This window comes from Zalophus californianus, chromosome 7 (genome assembly GCF_009762305.2).
Source record: "Zalophus californianus isolate mZalCal1 chromosome 7, mZalCal1.pri.v2, whole genome shotgun sequence".
NCBI lineage: Eukaryota > Metazoa > Chordata > Mammalia > Carnivora > Otariidae > Zalophus > Zalophus californianus.
In genome coordinates this window covers 81,742,028-81,766,605 of record NC_045601.1, presented here as the reverse complement: position 1 = coordinate 81,766,605, position 24,578 = coordinate 81,742,028, and the positions used below count along the sequence as shown (strand labels likewise).

The following is a 24,578-nucleotide window of genomic DNA, read 5'->3' as shown; positions in this document are numbered from 1 at the left end:
GTGACATCTTTTATAGATTCCTTGGGATAGCATTAAATACAAATTTCAAAAGTAAATTTTTTTTAAAGATTTTATTTATTTATTTGACAGAGAGAGACACAGCGAGAGAGGGAACACAAGCCGGGGGAGTGGGAGAGGGAGAAGCAGGCTTCTTCCCACAGAGCAGTGAGCCCGATGGGGGCCTCGATCCCAGAACCCTGGGATCATGACCTGAGCCGAAGGCAGACGCTTAACGACTGAGCCACCCAGGCGCCCCTCAAAAGTAAATTTTAATGACATTAAAAAAAAAAAAGTAGGGTGCAATGTGCCCTAGTGCCAACATGCATGGAGCCCAGGGAACTTGCTGCAGTTTCTGCACACGGAAATAGCCTGGGGCTCATTAAAAGTGACTCTAGCCCAGGGCTCAAGGGAACAAATGCATTTGAGCAAATACAGAAAGCCTGAGACCGTCCTCCTCCTGGGAAGTCATGAAATAAACAATGACTTTTGGCCAGTGTTCTTAAATCATGTGCACCCGAGGGGCGCCGCTCCTCCAAAAAGAGGCCTCAAACTGCCTTGTGGGCAAGACCCCCTCACATCTGCAACTTCCCTGTAGAAGGTATCTTTGTTTAGACAATATGCTTGCCTGCTTTTTTGATATGCAGATCTTTAAACAATAAACAGGAAAAGGCCATTCCTTTGTCCAAATAAGACAAAGATAAGTGGGGATTGGCTATAGACCAAAGCTGATAAATAAAAGGTGTCAGAGAATAGCCCCACTGTCACCCCCATCCCACTTTGCCGAAAGCATTACCTAACTGCTTCTCTAGAAGCTGGGCTGTGGCCTGCGGGCAAAACCTCAGGAGCATTTGTTCTACTGAGTAACCTACCTTTAGATTGACAGCAGAAAGCAGCAAAGTAATATCTGAATATTGACTGACGGTGCATTTGGTGACGATAAAGGGCTGAGGGAAACCCTATAACCAGTTCTATCTCTTGCTGTGTAGCAGTGTTCATCCTACTAAATCACACTATACTTGTAACTCAGGGGAAAAGTATCTCTCATTTTGGCAGATCTGCTGCCATTTCTGCTTATTCACAGTGAAAAAGACCATATTTTTAAGAAAATATGAAATGCAGAAGTGAAAACTATTTTAAAGCAAATGATTTTAAATAAAAAGAAAGTGAACTTTGAATACTCATTTTAAATGATTTTAATTTTATGAATATTATGTTCCAACTCAAAAAAGAATATTGCACAATGTTTTTATATCACAATTGTTATTTTTCTCACTGTCTATAGTGAGATTTTGATAAACATGGTTGACTTTGGAAATAACACAAAGAGAATGTCTTAATTGGCTAAATAATTTCAATAACCTGTGAAGAACTGAAAGCAAGATATTACATTCATATAAAAGACAAGTAGATACCCATAAATTCGTTTGGCTGTAGTGAAAAATAATAAACTTCTCATGTACTTAATAAAACTTAAAGGAGACAAAATTGAGAATGCTGTGAAAATACAATGTAACTCCAAAATTTTTCAATCCACTCTTTTGCTTTTGAAAATCCATTCAGCTGCAAGACTTCTAAGAACGTCTCTATCACACTGTAAGCCTCTTATTTTGGAGAAGCTGACATCTGATGTTTTTTAAACAAAATCTAAATAAATACAATCTGCACCATTAAAAATAACAAAATCTGTGAATGTTAAGGTAAAATTACCCAAATAACATAAATGAAAAAACAACACCAAAAAATAAATGTATTATATCATGGCACCAATAAACATTTCGATTCAAATTTCCTAATCTACAGCATTTTGCATTTTCCCTATGTAACAAACACGGTTGTTATCATATAGTTATGGAGTAAATGTTGAAAATTTAAGACAGTAATATATTAGTGTTCACTAAGCAAAGTTAGTTCCATGAAACTCTCCCAATTTTTATGAATTTATTACAATAAGTTTTATTGTTTTTCCTCTTTGCCTTCTAATTAGTATTTTTAGCAGGGGGATAGCGCTGGAGTCAAAAGGTAGATATATGCCTCAGGTGCCAGTTTGTGTTGTTGTTGCTGTTTTTAACTCCCATTTTGCATTTTTGTTATTTTTAGAACTATTGCTCCTCCGATTCATGAACACACCCAACTCTTGCTATGTTTTTTATTCATTTCCAGGCAAATTCAACCACAGCATAAAGAGAAAGGACATACACATATTGCTTTGTGTGATCCAACATTTACTCTTGCTCTGCCACTGGTTTTTAGAACCTGTGAATTTTTTCAGTAGCGCCGGTGTCTTTTTTTAATGCTTAAGCTAGTTATTCCACATCGTGAATTTTTTTTTTTTTTGTGGCTGTCCTAAGAGACAATTAATTCTTCACATTTTGTGAACATTCTAGGCATCTAACATCTGGAAAATGTATCCACTATCTTCATCAAGCCTTAAAATTTTATGAAATACTTGAAAAAAATCTGCAGAAGATACCTCAAAAAAACTCTCTTATCAAAAAGAAAGGATGGATTAGTTCAGCTGTTGTACCTTAAACTGGAATCATTTCAGAAAATATAATTATTCCATTCAAAACTGATTCCCTTTCATATTGGTGATTGGAGATTTACTTATAATAAAAGATACAGAAATTATGTGAGTCTAGGGTGGTGCCAGGATTGCACATGGAGGCAGTTTTTTCAATTGGATATGGATATTGGGATAGGACCTTTTATGATCTTGTTTGTTTATTCATTAGATAAGGATATAACTATTTGGTGTTTTCACCTTTCTGTTAATTTTTTTCTTTCTGTTAGTTTTTAATCTTTTATTTCAGAACAATTAACTTTTTATTCTTTATTAATTTTACTCATTTGTCACTCAGATTCCATTTGGGTTTAAACAGAGGAGTTAATCCCAGCATGAGGAGAAAAAACTCAGCATCCATATAAGTGACTCAGATAGCACCACCATCCTTACTCTGCATTGTCAGTACCAAATTTCATTACAAATTCAAGAGAAATAAAAACTTTAGATCCAAATAGACATAAATCACTTGTAATATCTTAAAGTTAAGAAGTAAAGTCTTATCCTCTAGCCTTTTCACTATTCATGTACTAAAATTCCCACAAGTTGAGAAAAAGCTATTTTCTTCAAATGCTAATTTGTGATTTATCAGAATATTTTGCCATCAGAAGTATAAACGTTGGCAAACAGGGAACTTAACTGTGTGTCAAAAAAGATAACAATACAAGATAAAAACCCTTTTCTACTTGAAAATGTCATTACAGTTGAGAAACATTTTCAGAAAACAAAACTCATGGCAACAATTTTTTAAATTTTCACACATACACACTCTAGTTTTCTTAATCATTAATCAAAAGCCCTGAAAGATATGTGATACATTGACAATCATTCAAGCTAGGACAAGCCTACTGTAGCATTTCTTTTACTTACAAAAATCAAACTAATTTTCCATAAAATATAGTTAATTTATAATATCTACCAAATATGATTGCTAATTCCACAAAGTATAACTTAAAACCTTCCAAAGTTACATAGGAGAGGAAATTCAATTAATTTTTCTATTCCAGAGATTCAATGTAGACTTGCCTCTATGGGTTTGTAACCTGGATACAAACTGTCAACTGGCGAAATGGGCCAACAGTGTTACTTGCATGGTTTTCAGTTATCCGTGTGACACTCAGAAGCATTTTCTTTAATCTTGGTAAAGTTCCATCATATATGATTTCTGCATTCAGAAACTGATAAGTCAACTCTTCATTTATCTTTAAAGTTATCTTTTTAAAGACCTTATTGAAAACATGTCCACATTAGCAAAGTCTTTTTAAAAACCTGTGTTATTAGGGTTTCAGGTAGACTTTAGGAGCACATTTTCATATAAACCTAAATTCAACAGCAGCTCTGATGTTGAGAGTTGAGTAATGCATGTTGTGCTTTTATCTTTAAAGAATATATTCGGCAACCCATACACAGTTATGAAAATCTATCCAAATCCTGTCTATTGAGAAAAAAAATGTTATCTATCATGGGATTTCTCTTACCATTTTTTTTTGAAAGATGCAGATATTACCTAGGTCAGTTTTTATGTTTTGGATTTTCATTTGGGCAGATTGTGAGAAATATCTTGATATCACAGTCCTTATTATAAGTCCTGTACATATAAGCAAACAATGCACACAGAAATATAATTGAACTCTCAGTCGAAGCTATTCCCATAACCCTTAGTGGTTAAACTTATATATCTCCTTTTATTAATTTGTTCCATATGAAATTCAATTTATTCAGGGGTTTTGGCACAGAACACTAGATAGGGCAACTTTAAAAACTGGCTTTACATATTTAAAATTAACTCTTACATCAACATTATTTATTACTGTTGAACCACGATCAGAATCACAGCATTGTACAAACAATAATAAAACCTCTTCTAGAATCTCCTGCTTCTGTTTTATCTCTTGAATTTACCCCGGGAAATATGCAGAGTGTTGTACTTTCTTTTCCTTCAGAAATAAAAAAGTGATGAAGGAAAATAATGATAGATTCCCGTTTTGAATGCACCAGTACCAATACTTTGAAGAACTGACAGTGTACTCTATAGATATATGTGCCATAGACTACGAAAAAGGAAACACTTTAGGAAAAAAATCACATTACAAAGTGTATTATAAAAATAAATTACATAGCATGTGCCCATAGACCTAAAAGCTTTGTAAAAGGAAGAGAAATTTATTTTGACACAAAGATTGAATTGCTCTTGCTACCTATTTTCATATTATCAGCAATGCCATTTTCAGCTTTTACATTATATCCTCAAAAAAAAAAATCACTGGAAGTAGAAAATTATTTCCAGTAGTGATCAGTAGCGTGGAGGACCTTAGTGATGATGGAGGGCTGTAGAAATACTACTCATTCAACAGGGATTCAGAGGAAGTACACACACCCAGTATGTGCTTGGTTTACCATTTCATCTGGAGTTCATACGTAACTGGTGAATGATGATGCTTTCTATAAAGAAAAGAAAGATACAGCATTTTCAATTAAACTGAAAAATCAGTAGTTTATGCGAAGATCAATACCACATCATTTCACTAAATGACTGTAGATGTTAAACAACAAAACAAACAAAAACAGGTACATGAGCCCAATAGCTTCCCCTGCAGTTCTTTACTGTTCTTGGGTAATTTCTTTATATTGGCATATGTGCTTTATTTCCAAGATTCTTAAAGTCTTTTAGATACAATGTTTAATACTCTAATAATTTCAGGTGGATTTTACCCAAGGAAAGAACTGAACACAAGGACGTTAATTACTACATAATAAACCCCATACTGGGAAACTAGACTATTTTCTAGAAGTAACTCTATTACTCTAGCCATACTCTTTCTAATCTGAGCAATATTCACATATTTTTAATTTCATTTTTTATGTGTGTAGATTTGAGTTTTAATAAGGAAATATTCATTGTTCTTAAGAAGTCACTAAACACAGATGATTCACATTTATCTTGGACTGCTTTTTGCAAAATTATGTGAATGCCCTTTTTTTAAGATTTTATTTGAGATAGAACAAGAGAGAGAACACAAGCAGGATGGAGGGGCAGAGGGAGAGGGAGATGCAGGTTCCCTGCTGAGCAGGGAGCCTGAGGTGGGGCTCAATCCCAGGACCCCAGGGTCATGACCTGAGCCCAAGGCAGACACTTAACTGACTGAGCAACACAGGCACCCCTTATGTATATGCTTTTAAATCTAAATTCATTCTTATAAAAGTAAAAAAAAAAAAATAGATTGAGATAGTACCAGCCATGTTATGGGTGTATGATATTTATATGTATTTGATTGATTTCATTTTTACCTTAACCTTTATGCCTTCATGAAAATGTATCATTTTTTTTTCATTCTCTCAATCAAGAACTACTTATTGAGGTTCTCCTACAGCCCATCACTGTGCTAGGCATGGAACTACATAAGTGATCAAAATGAGAAAGAGTCCTGTCATTGTTGAGATCATAAAGAACAGAGCAAAGAAATAACTGAGCTTCAAATGGTTTCTTCACCTGAAAAATGTATTACCTCCCTGACAATATATGGCAGTGTTGTAAGTATAGAAACTAATGTCAGGGTTTATCAATAACATGAGGAAATTTCCACCTATTATTTTCACTTTAATTTCAAATAATATTTATATTTTATTTTTACTTAAGTAGTTAACATCTAAATAAACATTAATTAAAGCATATTATGTCACAGACCTATAGATTTGTGCTAATTATGTACTGTGGATTGTCCTTTCTCAAAGTTTTCTTAATTCGGGTTTATTAACTTTACTTCACTTCATGCTGACCACTAGGTGGCGATATTTCCATTCCTTCCCTCGACCTTTTGATTTGAATTAAAACAGCAAAGTAAAATGAAATACATAAAGGTTTTATATACTTAATATGAAGGTTTTGTAATGCTTCTAAGACATACTATGATTTTTGACAATACTACAAACCCTTAAAATCATCTCATTTTTCTCAATGAAAAATTGTTATAGCTCTAAATTTTTTCAACACCTAAAAGTATATCAAAATATTCAGGCAAAAACTAAAAACACTAATAAAAATATTATGTATTTAAAGATCAGGATCTAAGATTCAAATGCCACTTCCCACTCAACACTTTCTTTTTTAAAATTTCAGCAATAGTTTTCGAAGAGTCAAAAGACATAGATCTCGTCTCCCTAATAGAATTAAAGTATCTTCTCCATTTTCCTCCCTTAACAAAGCATAGAGAACTTAAATTTAAAAGAGTGAATTCCTGGGGTGCCTGGGTGGCTCAGTTAGTTAAGTGTCTGACTCTTGATCTCTGAGTTGTGAGTTCAAACCCTGTGTTGGCTACTGAAAAAGGGGGAAAAAAAGGAAAGAAAAAAAAGAGTGAAATCCAGAATTGTTCTTAGCCTAGATGTAATTCAGAATGGGCATGCATTTGTTTCCTTACCACAAAGTGAGAGTATTAGAGATCATCTCTAAAGTGCCTTGCAATGCTAACATTTTGTGTTACTACTCTCACCTTGAGTGTGCAAACCTCTGAATTCCTAGAGTTGCCTTAATCTTAACATGTTGCAATCCTCATAATAACTTTTCAGAATTAGAATTTTCAGAATTCAGAATTTTCAGTAATTGGGTCCATACATAGAAGAAACAATATCTTGGTTGAACCATTCATTTTATTATTATTATTATTATATTTAAATTAGCAAGCTTGTAATATTACATGATACATATATACATATATATGTATATATATTAATGCTATTAATCAGATTACATTATTTCTTAAAATGTTTTTAAAGATTTTATTATTTGAGAGAGAGAGAGCACGAGCTGGGGGAGGGGCAGAGGGAGAGGGAGAGGGAGAGGGACAAGCAGACTCCCTGCTAAGCATGGAGCCCAACTGGGGGCTGGATTCCAGGACCCTGAGGTCATGAACTGAGCTGAAGTCAGATGCTTAACTGACTGAGCCACCCAGGTGCCCCTAATCAGATTGCATTATTAAAAAGATTGTCTCAAAAATACTTGACAATGTTAACAGTTTATTTTATTCTACTTTAATAATAAAAGGGGGCATTTCAGGGGCACCTGGGTGGCTCTTAAGTGTCTGCCCTCAGCTCGGGTCATGATCCCAGGGTCCTGGGATAGAGCCCTGCATCGGGCTCCCTTCTCAGCGGGGAGTCTGCTTCTCTCTCTCTCCCTCTGTGCTCTCTCTCTCTCTCAAATAAATAAATAAATCTTTTTAAAAAGAGGGTATTTCATATTTATATACATAAACTTTATTTAAAGGAATACAATTAAACCCAAGTTATTTTGTTTTATACACATGGAGACATAGTTCATCTTGTTTCCAGAGATTGTGAGAAAAGATCTATATGATAGAAGACCTATTTTAATTGAAATTTATTAAACATATTTATTAAATCTATGCTTGCTTATTATCTGTGTTTTCCCCAAACCTGTAAACTGACTCAGAAAAGAATCATCCTGCCAATACACAAAATTGTGAGAGAGAAAAATTGTTGCTTATCTAATGGCTTATTAAGCCATTAGATTTTGAGGTGACTCGTTACACAGCAAAACTGTCTGATGCATACAGAGTCCTTGGTTGCTGGCAAAAAAAAAAAATGCTTCAGGGATTATGCCATTAGTTAAGTTTTTTAAAAAAGGGCAGAGTTAGACAAACCATAAGAGACTCTTAATCTCAGGAAACAAACTGCGGGTTGCTGGAGTGGTGGGAGGTGGGAGAGATGGGGTGGCTGGGTGATGGACATTGGGGAGGGTATGTGCTATGGTGAGCGCTGTGAATTGTGTAAGACTGATGAATCACAGACCTGTACCCCTGAAACAAATAATATATTATATGTTAATAAAAAAAGGGGGGGGCAGAGTTTCCAAGTTTCTCCCTGGCTTTTTTTTTTATGGTTTAATACAATAAAATAATGTTATAAATTTTACTGAAGTTACAAAGTCGGTGAGCAAATCTTATTCCATTTCTTCCTCTGTCTTCATTTCATCTCAGAATAAGACCCAAATATAGGTCGTTTGGGGCCTCTAAAGTAACCTGAATAAAATCAGGTATAATTTTCTATTAACTTTTCTCTTTTTACAGTTACCATTTTTCTGATGTTAGTAATTTGTAGAGTATATAACAGGCAAGTTGAGAACAAAGGCCATAGTTAATTTCCACCTCTATAAGCAAACTCAAAATAGCAAAGCACTTAAATTTAGGGCTCTCTGATGTCCAAACATTTAAGAACATTATTTCTTTCTTCCTAATTGGAAGAAGGAAAAAACTCTAAATCTTAATCAGCATACACATATGGGGACATTGGATTTTTATGTATTTCTGACATTAACAGTTTACCAAAAGTACTTACACTTTCCTCTATATGTTCCTCTCAAGTGTTATCTTGATATTTTCTCCTTAAGAAACTTTGGGTAACACATTAATACATTATTTGTGATTATGATATTATTGTGAAATGATGTTTCACAATAATATGAATTCATTCTTTTAGTACACTAGCTATTAGCAAATGGTCCACAGAAAGGAAATTTAACATATTATCAATTCCTAATTATACTTGACTTCTGACCTTACTATTCATCTTCCCTTGGTGGTAACCCTAAACTACTAGCCAGCCAGATGACTTGAGATCCAAAGTTGTATATGAAAGCTGGGATTTGGGGAGAAATTTGGGGGGAGACTCTCAAGTGCTAGAATGGGGCAACAAGGCAACAAATTGCGAGTCTGGTTCCTCCCAGGAGAGTTCCTTGGCTGTGGAGTAGGAAAGATGTACTCCCTGGAAAGTCAATGCCTTCCTCCCAAGCAATACATATGCTTATACTCTGCCAAACTCTCTGCAAGGGGACACTTGAGCTCTGAATTTTAAAAATCTATTCTAGTAAATGAGACAAGATCACTTTAATAGATAGCCTTTAAGCTCACATGCTGAAGACTAAGAGAGTAGAAGTTCAACTTATAGTAGGACTTTGCCTCCACAAAGGAGGGCTATTTCATACACAGGAAACTGCATACCAAATTATACAGAAACCATTTCCTCTTGGATTTTGCATCAATTTGGCTGGCTTATGACCTGCTTTCCGGGTTCCATGGCTCCCTACTCCCCATGGGCTCTGCCTGAAAGGCAGTGCACAGGCTTAGAGCTGTGTTGTTCTTCCTCTCCACTAGCTACTAAACCCCAGCTTTTAATATGTTGTCCACAGAGTCATTTATTCACCTGCAAAAATGTCCTAGACCTTTTAGAAAGAAGTAGAAATGCCTAGATTTTAAGGTTCTCATTTTAATAAACTGCTTCAGTATTCAGTCCCGTTATTATCACATTCAGAAATTAATCAGAGTCCTGATAAAACATCTGTTTTAAATAGGAAGTCCAATGAACTTCCTCTCTTGACTTGGATTTGTATTCCCTCTTTTGGATTCAGCTCAGCTAATTAAAAATACTTCCGCTAATCAGTTCTGTCATTTGCTTCAGGAAACTTTTGAACCAGATGATATACACTCTCTTGGGGTTTCTCAACCTTCTAATAGTTTATTTGCTTCCTTCCAAAACATTTCCCACTCCATCATCAGCCCAAATCATCCCCTTACCTCTACAGGTTGCAGGAATTACCAATAATCAGTTATGACTGGTAACTTCTTTTTTAGGCAAGCTAATCCTTATCTCTCAAATAGTTTACTGTTACCAGATACAAGCAAATTGGAACTAATTATCATCCCACATATAACATTAACTATAAATAGGAACTCAACAGTGGAAAAATAGTTAACTATTTGAGCCAAGAATGCTTAGGTTCTACCCTTTTGGACACAGATGCTAAATGCCTAGCATTGATCTCAGTCTATGGCTGGCCACAAAATCACATGGAAAATAACAGTGTATGTGAAAGTTGGGAAGGGCCTTGTGCTTTTTAGATAAGGACAACAATATTCATCAAAGTACTGTTATGATAACTTTGACACATATAATTTCTATGTAGATATCTTAATATCTCAAAATCCTTTGGCAGTATTATTTTGGCTCAGTGCGTGTGGGTATTTTAGTCTATATGTGAATATATACTTTGCTTACCTGAAGTTGTTTCATCATATGAAATAATGAGTAATGTACAGAAAATCTGGCATCATCATTAGTGAGATGGTTAGACATCTCTAAGCCTTGGGGTTTTCTTGTTTTGTTCTTGGTCATGGTTTTGTTTTCATCTTTAATAATAGAGATAATTATCTTCTTGACCTCTAAAGTCTGGTTCAGATGTTACCAGCCCTTGATTTTGCAATTCTGACCATCATACATACATAACGTTAGCACACGTAGAGGCCAAAACTACATTTGCCAGATAAGCAATTATTTACTAGTTCTTAGGAAAAGTTTTATGGTAGAGTGTTTTAAGTTGCTTGCTAAATAGTGAAGCCTATCATATTATGACTATAAGGAGGAATGCCAGAATCATAAAAGGTGATAGCTAAATGCTAAACCATAAGTCAAAGTAAGGCGATTTGGCAAGCATCACACAAACTTACTCTGGTCTCCTGGTTTTCAGTTCTAGCTCAGGTATCTAGGCATTGTTCAGCAATCCACTTTCTCTGGATGTTCACCTTAATATCTATCCTAAGTCTGAATTCTGCTTAGTGGTGGTGGTGTTTGGTTTTTTAAAACACGATCCCCTCCTGACCTATTTTTTAAAAAGATTTTATTTATTTGAGAGAGAGAGAGAGAGCGCGCGCGTGAGCAGAGTGGGGGCAAGTGCAGAGACAGAGTATCTCAAGCAGACTCCTCACTGAGCATGGAGCCTGTTGCAGGGCTCAATCCCACAACCCTGAGATCACGACTTGAGCCAAAAACCAGGAGTCGGACATTTAACCGACTGAGCCACCCAGGTGCCCCCTGACCTATTTTAGAAGGTCCTTCATGAACCTGAAGAGCATGATAAATCACTTGAAATTTTCTCTTTCCAGAAGTGTCTTTTATGTTCCTCTGGGGGAGTTAGATAGGGTAAGGAAAGAGCAATTCATAATTCATTCAGGTATGTTTATATGTCACAGAAAGCTCTCAGTTCCCCTTAGTTCTCCACATATGTGATGGCTTCAGAGATGACAACTCCTTAGTCCAGGATCCCTGGCTGTTCTGCACCCATTATGGGCCTATAGTGCCTTGGAAGGGAAAGATGTAACTTACACTATCCAGAATGGTGATACGTGAATTTCCTCTAATTTTACCATCTCTTTATTTCCATGATCCCACTCATGATTTGTCAGAACCCTCCACATCATTCTCACAGGTTTGCATTGCAGACAAAGGGAGGAAGCGAGAAGTGAGAATAACTCTTTCTTCTCCAGCCTCCAGCCATCCTTCAAGTTCTGGTTTTTGTTCTCTACAGTAAGTGCCAAGTTTTTTACAGAAACAGACAGGCTTTAAACCCCAGGTTAGATTCTGAAATAATGGCTTGTCTCTCTAGTAGAGGCAAGGTTTTTAAAAGAAATTTTGAACAGAGACAGACACAACCACCAGAAGGAAAAGTAGGGAGAAGGGACAAAGTGAACAGTCAAGGAAAGGTGACCTGGCCTGGTATGCAAGCCATTCGGTCTGCCTGGGGGGCAGGAGTCCAGGCACGGAAAAGGAAAGGGGAGGGATGCTCATAGAGCAGGGGGAGAGAGAGAGACCAGTCACAGAGAGCCTCAAGGGCCATATGGAGGAGTTGGTGCTATGTTCTTTAGGTAATGAGGAACCTTTGGAGGGTTTTCAACCTTTGGAGGAGTGATATGATCAATTTGAACTTTGGAAAACAAAATGAAGAATGAATCTGAGAGTTTTGAGGCTAGAGATTATGAGACCAATTAGGGGGTATAATGGAGTAATCCAGATAAGAAGTAATTAAAACCTCAACTCAGGCAGTAGCAAGGAAAATGGAGATGTGGGTTCAGCTGATAGAGGTGTTAGGGGGTTAGACTATGAGACTTGCTTGATGAGTGGACCTGACAGGTGAGGGAGGAGGGGAAGCCTAAAATGGCTATCAGGCTTCTTGCTTGGGTGATTGGGTAGATAAGGATACCCTTGCTGAGATGCAGAATAGTAAGAGGAGGAGAAGACTTGACGAGGGTTGGAGGGGGTGTTGAGAACTGCTTTTAGACAAGTTAAGTTGGACATACACAGTACAAAGTTGGGTATGCATTAGGAGATAGAGGGTTGGTAGCCATCAACATATGGGTGATAATTGAAGCTATGGGTGTGCATAAAATGAGCGTGTAGTGTAGGTAACTGGCAGAGATGAGGGGAACAGTGACCCTTAGATTGTATGCATAAAATAAGGTGTCAGCAAGGGAGACTGAGGTGGAGCGGTCAGAGAGGTCAAAGGAAAACCAAAAGAGATTAGATGTCTTAGTCACCCTTACCAGAGACCCAAGGTTTATTTTTCCAGGAAAAAACAACAACAACAAAAAAATCCCCCAAAACTGACCTAAGCAGTTCTACTAGACCCAAGCATATGAATGGTCAGCAAAGACTGAATGCAGGGGAATAAAAATGTTTGCATACTTTACTGTAAGATTCTCCATCTCACTTCCCTTGATCTATCCCCAGAATACACGTAGCCCACCCCAAGGAAGTTACTGAAGGATTTTTTTCTTTAGAAACTCCTAAAAGATATATAGTTGACCCTTGATCAACATAAGTTTGAACTGTGTAGGTCCACTTATATGTGGATTGTTTACAATACAGTAATTCAATAAATACAGTATTGTTTTCAATAAATACAGTATACAAATATACTATAAATGTGCTTTATCTTCCTTGTGATTTTCTTAATATTTTCTTGTCTCTACTAAGAATACAATATATAATACATGTAACATATGATGTATGTGTTAATTGACTATGTATGCAATTGGTAAGCCTTCCAGTCAACTGTAGGCTCTTGGTAGTTAAGTTTTGGGGGAGTCAAAATTTACACTGCGCTGGGGGTCAGCACCGTCAACTCCCATGTTATTCAGGGGTCAAATGTACTTCAAGAGAGATAGATATACAGACAGGTATGTAAGCAAAAGAAGTAGAAGAAGAAATCCAGGAAAGAGGGGATTCAAGTTAGGCAAAACAACACTAGGACAAGAGCCTTCCCTGGCCTAGAGCATGAGCAGTCCAGACTAAGTAGGGAAGCAGAGGGCCAACAGAGGAAACGAGGGGGCTCAACTAGGAAAGCCTCCAGGTAAAAATAAGAAACTGATGTATTTAAGTGTTTGGAAAAATTACTGATAGGTGTTTGGCAGATCTATTGGAGCATTTGGAAAAAATAAAGATAGATGCATAGAAAACCAAACAGATGAAAAATTAAAATACTTATCCTATTGAAGGGTGAAAGGGGTAAGAGGAAGGGAACACAAACATGGTATACTATTTGGCTCAGCAGGAACAATATTTTTTTTATTTTTTTTTTAAGATTTTATTTTTAAGTAATCTCTACACACAATGTGATCTTGAACCCACGACTCCAAGATCAAGAGTCGTGAGCTCCACCAACTGAGCCAGCCAGGCACCCCAACAGGGAACAACATTTAAATTTACACTGTAAACTTATAAATATATAAACATATAAATGCTGACTGATGATTTATCAAAAAATTTGTGTTGTAATCATACTGGGAGGATGGGGAAAAGGGAAAGAGGGGACATGTGAGAGTGCTACATCCTCAACCATCAAAACATAAAGGAAAGGGGCGCCTGGGTGGCTCAGTTGGTTAAGCGACTGCCTTCGGCTCAGGTCATGATCCTGGAGTCCTGGGATCGAGTTCCGCGTCAGGATCCCTGCTCGGCAGGGAGTCTGCTTCCCCCTCTAACCCTCCCCCCTCTCATGCTCTCTCTCTCTCTCATTCTCTCTCTCAAATAAATAAATAAAATCTTAAAAAAAAAACATAAAGGAAAGGGGTACCGTGGTGTTAAGCGTCTGCCTTCAGCTCAGGTCATGATCTCAGGGTCCTGGGATGGAACCCCACAGATGGAGCCCCGGGTCAGGCTCCCTGCTCAGCAGGGAGTCTGCTTCTCCCTCTCCCTCCTCCCCTCCCCCCACTTCGTGCTCTCCCTTTCTCTCTCTGCCTCAAATAAACAAATAAAATCTTTTTAAAAAAAACATAATGATTGATAAGTAAAGAGTACAAGTATATTATTTAGAAATATGTAGACAAATATCAGAAGAAAGAGTTAAGGGTTAGGAATGATTTTCTCCAGGGAGTCAGACTGAGGGAAAAGAGGGGTGAGATCAGGAACAGCTGTTTCCATTTTCTCTCAGTGCTGGCTGATAGTTTTAACTCCGTATATGAACGACTTTAATAAAAATTTAAAAAGCAGGTTAAAGAATAAATGGAAATGAGGAAGTGGAGGCAGAAAAGGTCAAATGTTCTGTCTGTGGCTTAACCGGCAGCCCCTATAGAGGACTGCGCAGCTGAGGGAGGAATTGTGCTCAGGTGCAACAGTCCAGAGCACATTTATATCCTGTGTGCAAGTAGCAGATAAAAAGGAGAAACTGAAATAGCCGAGGATGAGAACATAACCAATCATGAGACCCTGGAGGATGGAGGAGGAGGGTGGAGGGCAACACTGAACTTCATCCAGGTTGGGGAAATTTTGGAATTGTATGTTCCTGTTGACTGGGAAGCCCCTCTGAGCCCAGCTTGTTACCTCCTCCTCTCTCTCTGCCCTCCAGCCTCCCACCTAAGTGCCTTCTTATCTAATGTCCCTGGGGCTTTTCTGATCGGGAAAGTCTCGTGCTTTCCTCAGTGTTCCAAATCTCTGAGGGAATGAGAAATTCAAATCTTTGTACATCCTATATTCTTGGACATGTTTTCATTTCCCTGAAGCTACACTCTTTCCACACTACACATCAAAGCCATCCCTTCCTTTCTTTCTTGAAGACGTTCAAGCAAGACATCTAGTAAGACCTACCCTTAATGACTACACGAACATCTCTAGAGTCTAGTTGCCACCCATTCACTTGCCCTCGTTGAAAACATAATAAAAATGCCAGTAGAAACCGAAGGACTCTGTTTAAGCAAGTGACCTAGACAGGAAGGTCATTTTCAAGAAAGGATAAACACCCTTAGGGTCACGTCCCATACAGGAACACTTCTCGTACCACGCATGCTAAATGGCCACCACCGTACTGTGCTGAAATAGTCAACCCATGAAAATTACTCTCTGGAGGGCAAGCCCAGGGCCTCTTAGAGATACCTGTACAGATTGTGCCCTGCGCACCTGCAGGGGGAGTCATCCCATTGAAATCTATGGAAATGGCCCTCCCTCCCCTGCCTTGGGTGGGACCTGAGCAACAGCTGTACACAGCAGCCTTGGTGAGCCCTTTTACTGCACGATGCTATGTTCCAGGACAGGGAAAAGACTTTAACCTTTTAATCCCATTCACTCTTATAAAAACACATTAAGCTTCATCACGAAAACATTATCCTCACGAATAGAAGCTGGAATTGGAGTGCATTTAATCCTCCACTTCCTATCCCCAGTGGATTTCATTTCTAATATGTGGTTTAAACCAAAGCTATCCAATAATGTAGAGTTGGTTCTAAAATTACAAAGAAAAACTGCCATGGCTGCTCTTTACCATTTCTGAAAAGTGAATATGTGTTGTTCTGCCAAGTTTTCTTAGCAGTTGTACTTTGTAGGTGGCTCTCTTCCAGCATCCAGATGTATAAACATCCTGTACACGCACTGTTCAGCCCCTCGGAGCACTCTCCCTGCAGATGGTATGGACTTCCCGGCAGAAACTACATAAGCGTGATGTGAGCGGGGATCAGCAAAAGACAGCAGCGGTGACAACAGATTATGATAAAAGTCACTGGAGAATGACAGGTAGAGTCAGAAGAAGCACAGTGTCTCGTTCTTTTGACACTGTTCACATACAGTATGTTACACCACAGTAGCACTAAATACTCTCAATGCCAAGGAGGCATTTGAAAAACAGGGAATGGCTTTGTTTTTCCAAGGGATGGATGTGTACTTTACAAAAGGGGAAGATTTCCTCTTAAAAATAGACAAGTCAGCATTGGAAATGGAAAGATCTCTTGTTTACACTTGTTCAAAATCACATTTTATAAAAGCTTTTTTCTCAGTCTCTCTCCTTCTACCTTGAAATCCCACTATTATAGCATGTTTCCTACGGTTATTCAACATCTCTTAATACATATGCCGAGAACTGATGAGCTGTAGGCAATAGAGACCTGATTAAAAAGAATATGAATTCTGCGAGGCATCCACCACCATCATATACAATTGAAGTCCAAGCTCTACAAGAGCTAGGAAATCCGGTGTGGAAAGAACTCAGAGAAGAGCCTCTTTATCATGAAACTTGATGATTTGATGATAAAAGCTAAATCATATATCTTAAAAAAAAAAAAAAGAACAACTATCTTTCCCCAAATATCAGAGGCAGGGACTATCCAAATAATCTTGGAATTCTCACAATTCAGAAGTGGAAAAATAACAACCTGTAACTTTGTAGTTATTGTATTTTTATAAAGTTCACTCAATTGGCTTAAGAATTTTGACAAAGGTGCTCCCTACTCGAGATCTCAGATGCTAAGCTGCGGGTTATTAGCCTTGAGCTCATTTGTGGTTATTTGACCAGGAAGCACAATGTCCACTTTAATAACATGGTTAATCTCACAAAGACACCTGGCATTTTGCATTCACAGTTTCATGCTTATTAAAACATGCTTGAAATGAATGAAAATGATACAAATATAAGTAAAACTGACAGGAATAATAATTCACTTCACCACACCACACACACACACACACACACACACACACACACCCATGAACTAGTTCTATATTTCCAAGTAAAGTCCACACTCAACTGAGGAAAATATTTGAATTCAATTAAGCTATGCATGATGTCATTTTTTTCTTGGCATTAATGTATCACAATTACTTTCTTCTATTTTCTATCCATTACAACCTCGGTTGAGGTTGTAAAGGATAGAAGGGCCATTTGGCAGCTCTATTCAAATGGCTCCATAATTTAAATCAATTGCACACTTGAATAGAACATGAGTTTGACATTAATGGTTCTAAAATTATTGTCCATAAAATTCTGGGAATGTTTTGGAGATGGCCAAAACCCCTATAATACACACAGACACACACAAATAAGTAAAACTCTGTTTTTAGGAATCCATATTTCATTTCCATTTTATTTCACATTCAAATTATTTCCTGAAATCATCCCAGAGGCTTTTGTTTTTGCAAAATTTTAAGGTCCAGGCCTTGTGATAACTAGGAGATGTTTTTTTTCAGCACATGAAGCAAATTCAGGATTTAATAGAGGCAAATGACAACTGTTAAGCTATTTCCTATTTCATAATAGAATTTCTGAAAAATCAATTCTTGTGGAACAAGGCCTATTAGATTTGATTTACAATTAGGAAATATGGGATCCGGCTCTGGAGAGGATGAGATCCAGCTCCCATATCTTACTGACATCAAGAGACCGAGGCTCAGGCGGGTTAACTGACGGGCCCACTTCCTAGAAACAATAATGGGACTAGAAGTCAGCCCTGCCTCAAGCCCGGCATCCTCAACAAAGCAGCCAACAAGCAGCAGTTCTGCTAGCTCGTTCTTTTCTCTGGCATTGAAACACATTTACAAAATAGGAAGGACACATGGCTATTAGTGGATTACTTTATAAACAAGATATTTAAAACGGAAGTTAGTGCACATAAGGAGTTGGCACAAACAGACGAAGGTCGGTGTTCATGGCAGCAGGAGCATGGGCACGACATACCCCCTCAGCCACTGCCCTCAGCCCTTCCCCCCTCCGAGAGAGGTAGCGCTGCCGGCTGCAGATTTCTTCAGCTCTATTTTCATAGACTGAGTCTCAGCTCGAGGCTCGAATTTGGTCAGATTTCCTGCTCCTGGGGCTGCCACTACTGGCTTTCCTGCTTTCATACCTTTTGACATAGGAATGCGGGTGGGGGTAGGTCGCTGGGATGACCCGTCTTGTCCTGACTGTAAGAGAGAAAAGAGACAGACACAAGGGAGATGTCGGTGAGTTTCCGCCCGGATCTGCCATCAACCTGAACATCAGCAGGACGGGAATGCCCACGGATGACCCCTCCCCAGATAACGCTGTTAGGAACTTGGAGTTGGGATCTCATCCACGCTGACTGCCTCCTCTTCCCTGTCCTGAAACATCTACGCCAGACCTCCTTCTCTTCTCAAGCCCCTGACCTGCTTCCTCTACCCTTCCTGAAGTGACCTTAACTCCTATTTCACAGAGAAAATACAGCCACCTGGCATCAACTCAGGCAACTTTACTCCCACTGTCCCCCAAATTATCACTACTTTCTTTAGATGAAGCAGCTCTCCCCTTGCCTCTTAGTGATGCCAGAATCGCCTCATTTTTCCCATCACTGCTGGCCATACCCTTCTTCTTAAAGTTTTCCTAAAACTCTCTCGTTGTGATATGTTCTTACTAGAGTCTCACCCATTCGCCTCCTGTCTCTGATGACTCCTATCCAATGTCTTGTTGGCTCCTTGGCCTAGCTTGCCTTTCTTCTAAATGTGGGTGTCACCACGCTCCATCCTCAGCTCTCTTTTCATTTTCCACATTCACCTTGATGATCGCCTCAGTTGTCACCCCATGTGTTGATGAGTCCCAGGACCTCGAGCCTCCAGTGATCTTCTGGAATACACATGTATATTTCCAACTACTTGCCAGACATCTCCACTGTCTCTCAGGCACCTCAAATATAAATGCCCCCAACATGACTTATCTTCTCCCCAAACGGTAGTCCCCCTATGTTTCTCATCCTATCTACCCACACAGCCACACCAAAAACCCCAGAGCCACGCTCTATATGCAGATTGTCATGAAATCTTTGATCCTAGCTTCAATACAACTCTGTCCTCATTTTCACTACCACAGTTCAAGCCTACCCCATCTCTAGCCTAGAGCATTGCAACAGTGTCCCTGCCCTCAGTCTTTGTGCCCTCCAATTTATGCTTTAAACTATTTCATAGACAGATGTTTCTAACACGTAAATCATGTCGTTCTTCTATCACCGTTCCCCCAAATATGGCAGGCTCCTTCACATTGCCATACCTTTGCACAGACTGTTCTCTCTACATACTCCTTCCCTTTTTCTTCTTAAAAAAATCTCTCCTTATCTGTGAAAACTTCCTCCTCTGGGAAGCCTTCTCTGGTGGGTTCCCTTGTACACACCTCTATCATAGAACCACTGGAGGGTAAGTTCCAATTGGGTAGGCTCCAATCCTGCCTCTCCTGCTAAGCTGGGTACTGCTGAAGGTCCTCTTTGCAGTCAGCACCAAACCTGGTGCCCGGAGTGTAGCTAAACACTTAATAAATGTTGAATGAATAAGTGCACAAATGAACCAGCCTCGCTATTCAATTTCTAAGAGAGGTGTCCTAAACTTTTTGTCATCCTTGACTTTATGGAATCCGATATATCTGAAGTAAGTGGGCCATCCTTTAGGCCTTGTAAATCTTATTTGAAGTCTTGTTTGTATGTGGGGTTTAATCAGTAGTCAAATATGTTACCAAAGAAAATAAAGCTATTTTGATCTGACCCTTAAAATGGGAATAAGATGTTGCAGCAGAAAATCTGCTCTAAGTTACAACAACTTACACCTCCACCATCTCTTTATAAAAATCATCAGAAAGAAGTAACCATGCACACCAAACTATGCTCTGTGTTGCTTATAAAGCAATATTATATTGGACCATTTGAAAAGTGTGAACAATTCTGAATGCTATTCAGCTCCTTTGGGCCAATAACAAAAAGCTTTACTAGCAAAGCAATTAGTAATTCACACTTTGAAGTCTGTCTTGAGTCTGCGAAAATTTAAGTAAATTATATTGAGGATGTGGGAGAATAAGCCACAGTTTCTATACTTAAAAATAAGCTTCCTGTCTTTAAGAGTGTCTAATACAAGCTATAGAATTTGTTCAGAGTCTAAGAATCATAATTTCTAGTCTGTTGGTTTAAATTAAAATCTAAATAGTACACATTCTTTTATAATTTAATTTACCATTTTGTGCCAGGTAAATGAAGACTATCACTGGAGGTATTTTTAAAAAACAGAATTTATTTTTAAGCTCTGGTTTTTATACTTCAGACACACTTTTTTGTAATCAGTCATTTAGCCTTCCAGTCGGTTATTAAATAAATATTTATCCAGCACTTGCTCTCTGCAAGATATTATTAATAAAATGTAGTGTTTAGACATATAGACTCATTTGCTTTTTACTTTTAAAAATAGGTTTTAATATTAAAATCTTTTAATCTTATTTTTGGAATAAAATATTTTGGAAAAAAATATGACTATGGCCATACACAACCACATATTGAATATTTTAGGGTGTAGAAATGTAAGCCAGAAGGCAGTTTTCATTCTTCCTGCCTATTGACCATTTCTCTCAGTCTTCATTTTTAAAAGTATTTTAAATATAACAATTAAACTTTAAACCTGATTATTACCATATGGTGATATTATGAAGAGGCCATCATCGCAAGAATTTTGGGGGCCTTCATAATTTATATGAAAAAAAAGAAAATTTCCCCCAATTAGTTCAATGTATTAAAATATTAGGCCACTTTTTATTTTCATTTCTTGGTGTAGCTTGTCCACTAGGAAACATCTGCTAGTGGACTCAGGTAGAGCAAGAGGCATGTGCTTTTCTTTCATTTCGGGCCCTGGGTGATTCTCACGACTCACTTCGCCCTCCCTCGGCCTACACTTGGGAGTGTCTTCTACTCACCACTGACTGGGTTCCTCGAGTAGATGAAGTTGTGACCGGTGTTATGGTGATGGTGCTCGTCACCTTGCTAGCGCCAGGTCTTGACGAGAGATGGTTCCTAGGAGAGCGAAGGACCGTACCAGTGGAAACCTCCTTTTCAGCTGTCACATTGACAGGTCGGACAGTAATAACTGGACTCGCTCCTTCAGCTGAAGTCCCAGGGGATCGTTTAAACTGAGAACCTAAATGAATGTGAATTTTATTGTCTTCTGTAGTTATGATATTGGCATTGGAGTTATATTTCCGTAGAGGAGTTGGAACAGTCTGTTTTTCTGGGGTGACTTTGAAGACAGTCCTTCCCATGGGCATTTCTTGGGATTCCGGAGAGAGTCCCATCTCAGCTGGTGCTGCCGATGTAGACACTGTCATTATCTGAATGGGGGATGTGGGCCTTTCTGCAAACATACCTCTTCCGCCATCTGGGGTCTTCTCTCTAGAAAATGTAGTAATCGTGACTGGGGACATGGCTCGTTCTGTGCCAAGAGTAGCATCTCCACTTTTTGGCCTTTGAGACATAACATTTGGTGATGGAATAATGGTTATCCTTGGTTTCTGATTCCCTAAGGTAGGAATGACGGTGGTACTAGAAAAAAATTCTTCAGACGTCGGGCTGGTTATTTCCAAAGTTGCGGTACTATTCTCATGGTCTGGGGTCACTCGAATATGCAGGGGCTGGCCTTGCTTTGGCGAAAGGACCAGCTCTCCTGGGTGCCCTGGACTGGCATCTGTTCGAGGCCCTTTCTCGTGAGTGATTGGGGGCCCATTTTCCCTTTTTCTCATCCATGGAATCCAAGACTTTCTCATAGTGAGCTCATTGGCTGCTGGAGGATACCTGTCTAGAACCGAGGATCGTTCCATAGGTTTCTTCAATCCCACCTGCCGAAGGTTACTCATGATATGATTTTCTTCTTGAAAGGATTTCCGTATAAATACTGCTGGTGTTTCTTCTTCTGCTGCCTCACTGCTGACAGCATCTGTCTGCACTCCAGTCGACGTCACTGGAATATCCACCATTCTTCTTCCATTCACACTGGGCCTAAGAGCTCGGCTATACCGCTTAGAAAGCTCCAACTCTTTGGTCAAATTGACGACCTCCTGCCCCATGTTTTTGTTCTTATTTTCTTCTTCCATAAACCTTTGTTGAAGGACAGAATAATCCACTTGGAGTTGAGAAAGCTGATCTTCTTTGTTCATTAATTCATGGATCTTCTCTTTAAGAGCTTGTACTTCGGCTTTTAGGTCTCGACTTTTGGCTTCTTCTAACCGAAACCTGTGTCTCAGCTCTGCTTCCTGACTCACGGCCTCGCCTTTCTCGATTGCCTTATTCTTGGCAATCTGGTGCTTTATCTCCTCCAGTTGTTGAGAGAGGAAATTGGCCTTGTCCTGCTCAGTTCTAAATTTCTGCTCCAGCTGATCATACTCATCCTCCGTCTTCATCAAATCCCCCTCAACCACCTCCAGTTGTTGAAGGCGTTTCTTCAGTCTCTCAATTTCCAGTGTTAGTTCCTTAATCTTGTTATCTTCTGGGCCGGTGAGCTCAGAACCCTTCCGAGACCTTCCTCTTGTTATTTCTCTTTCCACTTCCTCTATCCCATCAAGTCTCTTCTTCAATAAGTCAACACTGCAGCTTAATTCAGAGGATTTTTCTTCTTCACTTTTCAGTTTACCTATTAACTCATCTCTTTCTTTTGTCAAATTATACACCTTTTCCTCCATTTCAGATTTCAGTTTTAAAAGCTTCTTGCTTTCTTCAATTAGTTTTTCAGTTACATCCATAACCTTTCCTTGTTCCACCTTAAAATTTTTATTGAGTCCATCCACTTTTCTCTCCTCTTGCTTTATTTTTTCCATCATATTTTTCCTTTCATCAACCAGCATCACAGTAAATGACTTCAACTTTGTAAGATCATCTTTTAGACTTAATTCAGCCTTTTCCAATCGACTTTCAGAACATTCCAGTTCTTTAACTCGACTCTTGACCACCTCAAGTTCATTCAACAGGTCTTTGGTTAAGTTCTTCTCTTTCTCCAGATTTAAATGGAGCTGGCCACACTCAGATTTACTCTTGCTAAATGCTTCCTCCAGTTTCTCCAGTTCAGACATTCTCTTCTGTAACTTCTCCACTTCAAGTTTGAGCTCGCGGCTGTGGTGTTCCTCCTCTTGCAGCTTCTTCCGCAATTCCCGACACTGGGATTCAGTTTTCGTGATCTCCTCATCTTTACCCTCCATTTCAAGCACACGCTTCCGGAGATTTTCCACTTCTGCCATCAGGCTGGAGTTGCCACATTCCCCTTTGGCAATTTTATCTCTTAATTCCTGAAGTTCTTCCTCTGCCTTTTGGAGGTTTTTGTTGGTCTCTTCCAGCTCCTCAATTCTCTGAGTTAAGCCAACCAGCTTGAGCCTAAGTTGCCTGTTGTGAGACTCTTGATTGGCCAACTTCGAGTTCATCTCTTCATGCTCTTGGGAAAACCTCGAAGCCTTGTGTTCAAAATCCACCTCTAACTTGAGCAGTTTCTGTCTGTCTTCTTTGGATTTGGAAGTGATGGCTTTGAGCTTTTCTTCTTCTTCCCTCAGTTTCTGAGTAAGATCCTGTACTTTCTGGCTCTGGAGGCCAAGTTGCTCAATATGCATTTGCCTTTCATCCACCAGCATGAGTGCAAAGGACTTCAGTTTCACAAGCTCATCTCTTAGTTTATTGAGCCGCTTAGCATTTTCTTTTTCTTTTCGGGCTTGGTAAGCCTTTTCTTGTTCAAGGAGCTTTTTCAACCTAGGAAACAAAATATATTAAAATATTATATGTTATTATTATCTTATATATATATCATATATTACATTTATGTATATTTATTGTTATACATATTAAAAGGTTCATCAGCAAGTAGGTTTGTCTTGGATATTAAATAAAAAAGTGAAATGCTAACATAATAAATACCTATTAACTACTACAATATCGAGGCTTAACAGGTAGTCATTAATGAAGCTAATCAGAAGTCAGGATACTGGTTACCCTTAGGTAGTGAGTAGTGACCAGAAGTGGGCATGAAGAGGACTAGTTTCCATACTTTTCAGGTACTAGTTTCTGTTTCATGATTTATGTGCTGTTTACATGAGATTGGTCAGCCTATTACATTTCAGTAAGCTAAACACTTGTGATATGAGTGCCTTTCTGCAGATATGTTATACTTCAATAACAACCATTAACACTTAGGT

At 38.5% G+C, this 24,578-nt stretch overlaps 1 protein-coding gene across 5 annotated transcripts in view; it reads right to left on the bottom strand.

Annotated features, from left to right (window-relative positions):
* Positions 1–1,183: 1,183 nt before the first annotated feature.
* The window catches only part of FILIP1 (filamin A interacting protein 1), a 203,254-nt gene continuing 179,859 nt past the window's right edge, over positions 1,184–24,578 (bottom strand). For 4 of the 5 annotated variants that reach the window (XM_027603572.1, XM_027603573.1, XM_027603575.1 and 1 more), the window contains 2 exons: positions 21,330–24,135; positions 17,725–18,556 (listed from right to left, as the gene is read on the bottom strand). In XM_027603572.1, coding sequence (XP_027459373.1) covers positions 18,350–18,556; positions 21,330–24,135 — 3,013 coding nt within the window. In that variant the 3' untranslated portion in view covers positions 17,725–18,349. Of the gene's footprint in view, positions 5,003–17,724; positions 18,557–21,329; positions 24,136–24,578 lie in introns of those variants that run through there. The other variant, XM_027603576.2, reaches the window with a different exon arrangement.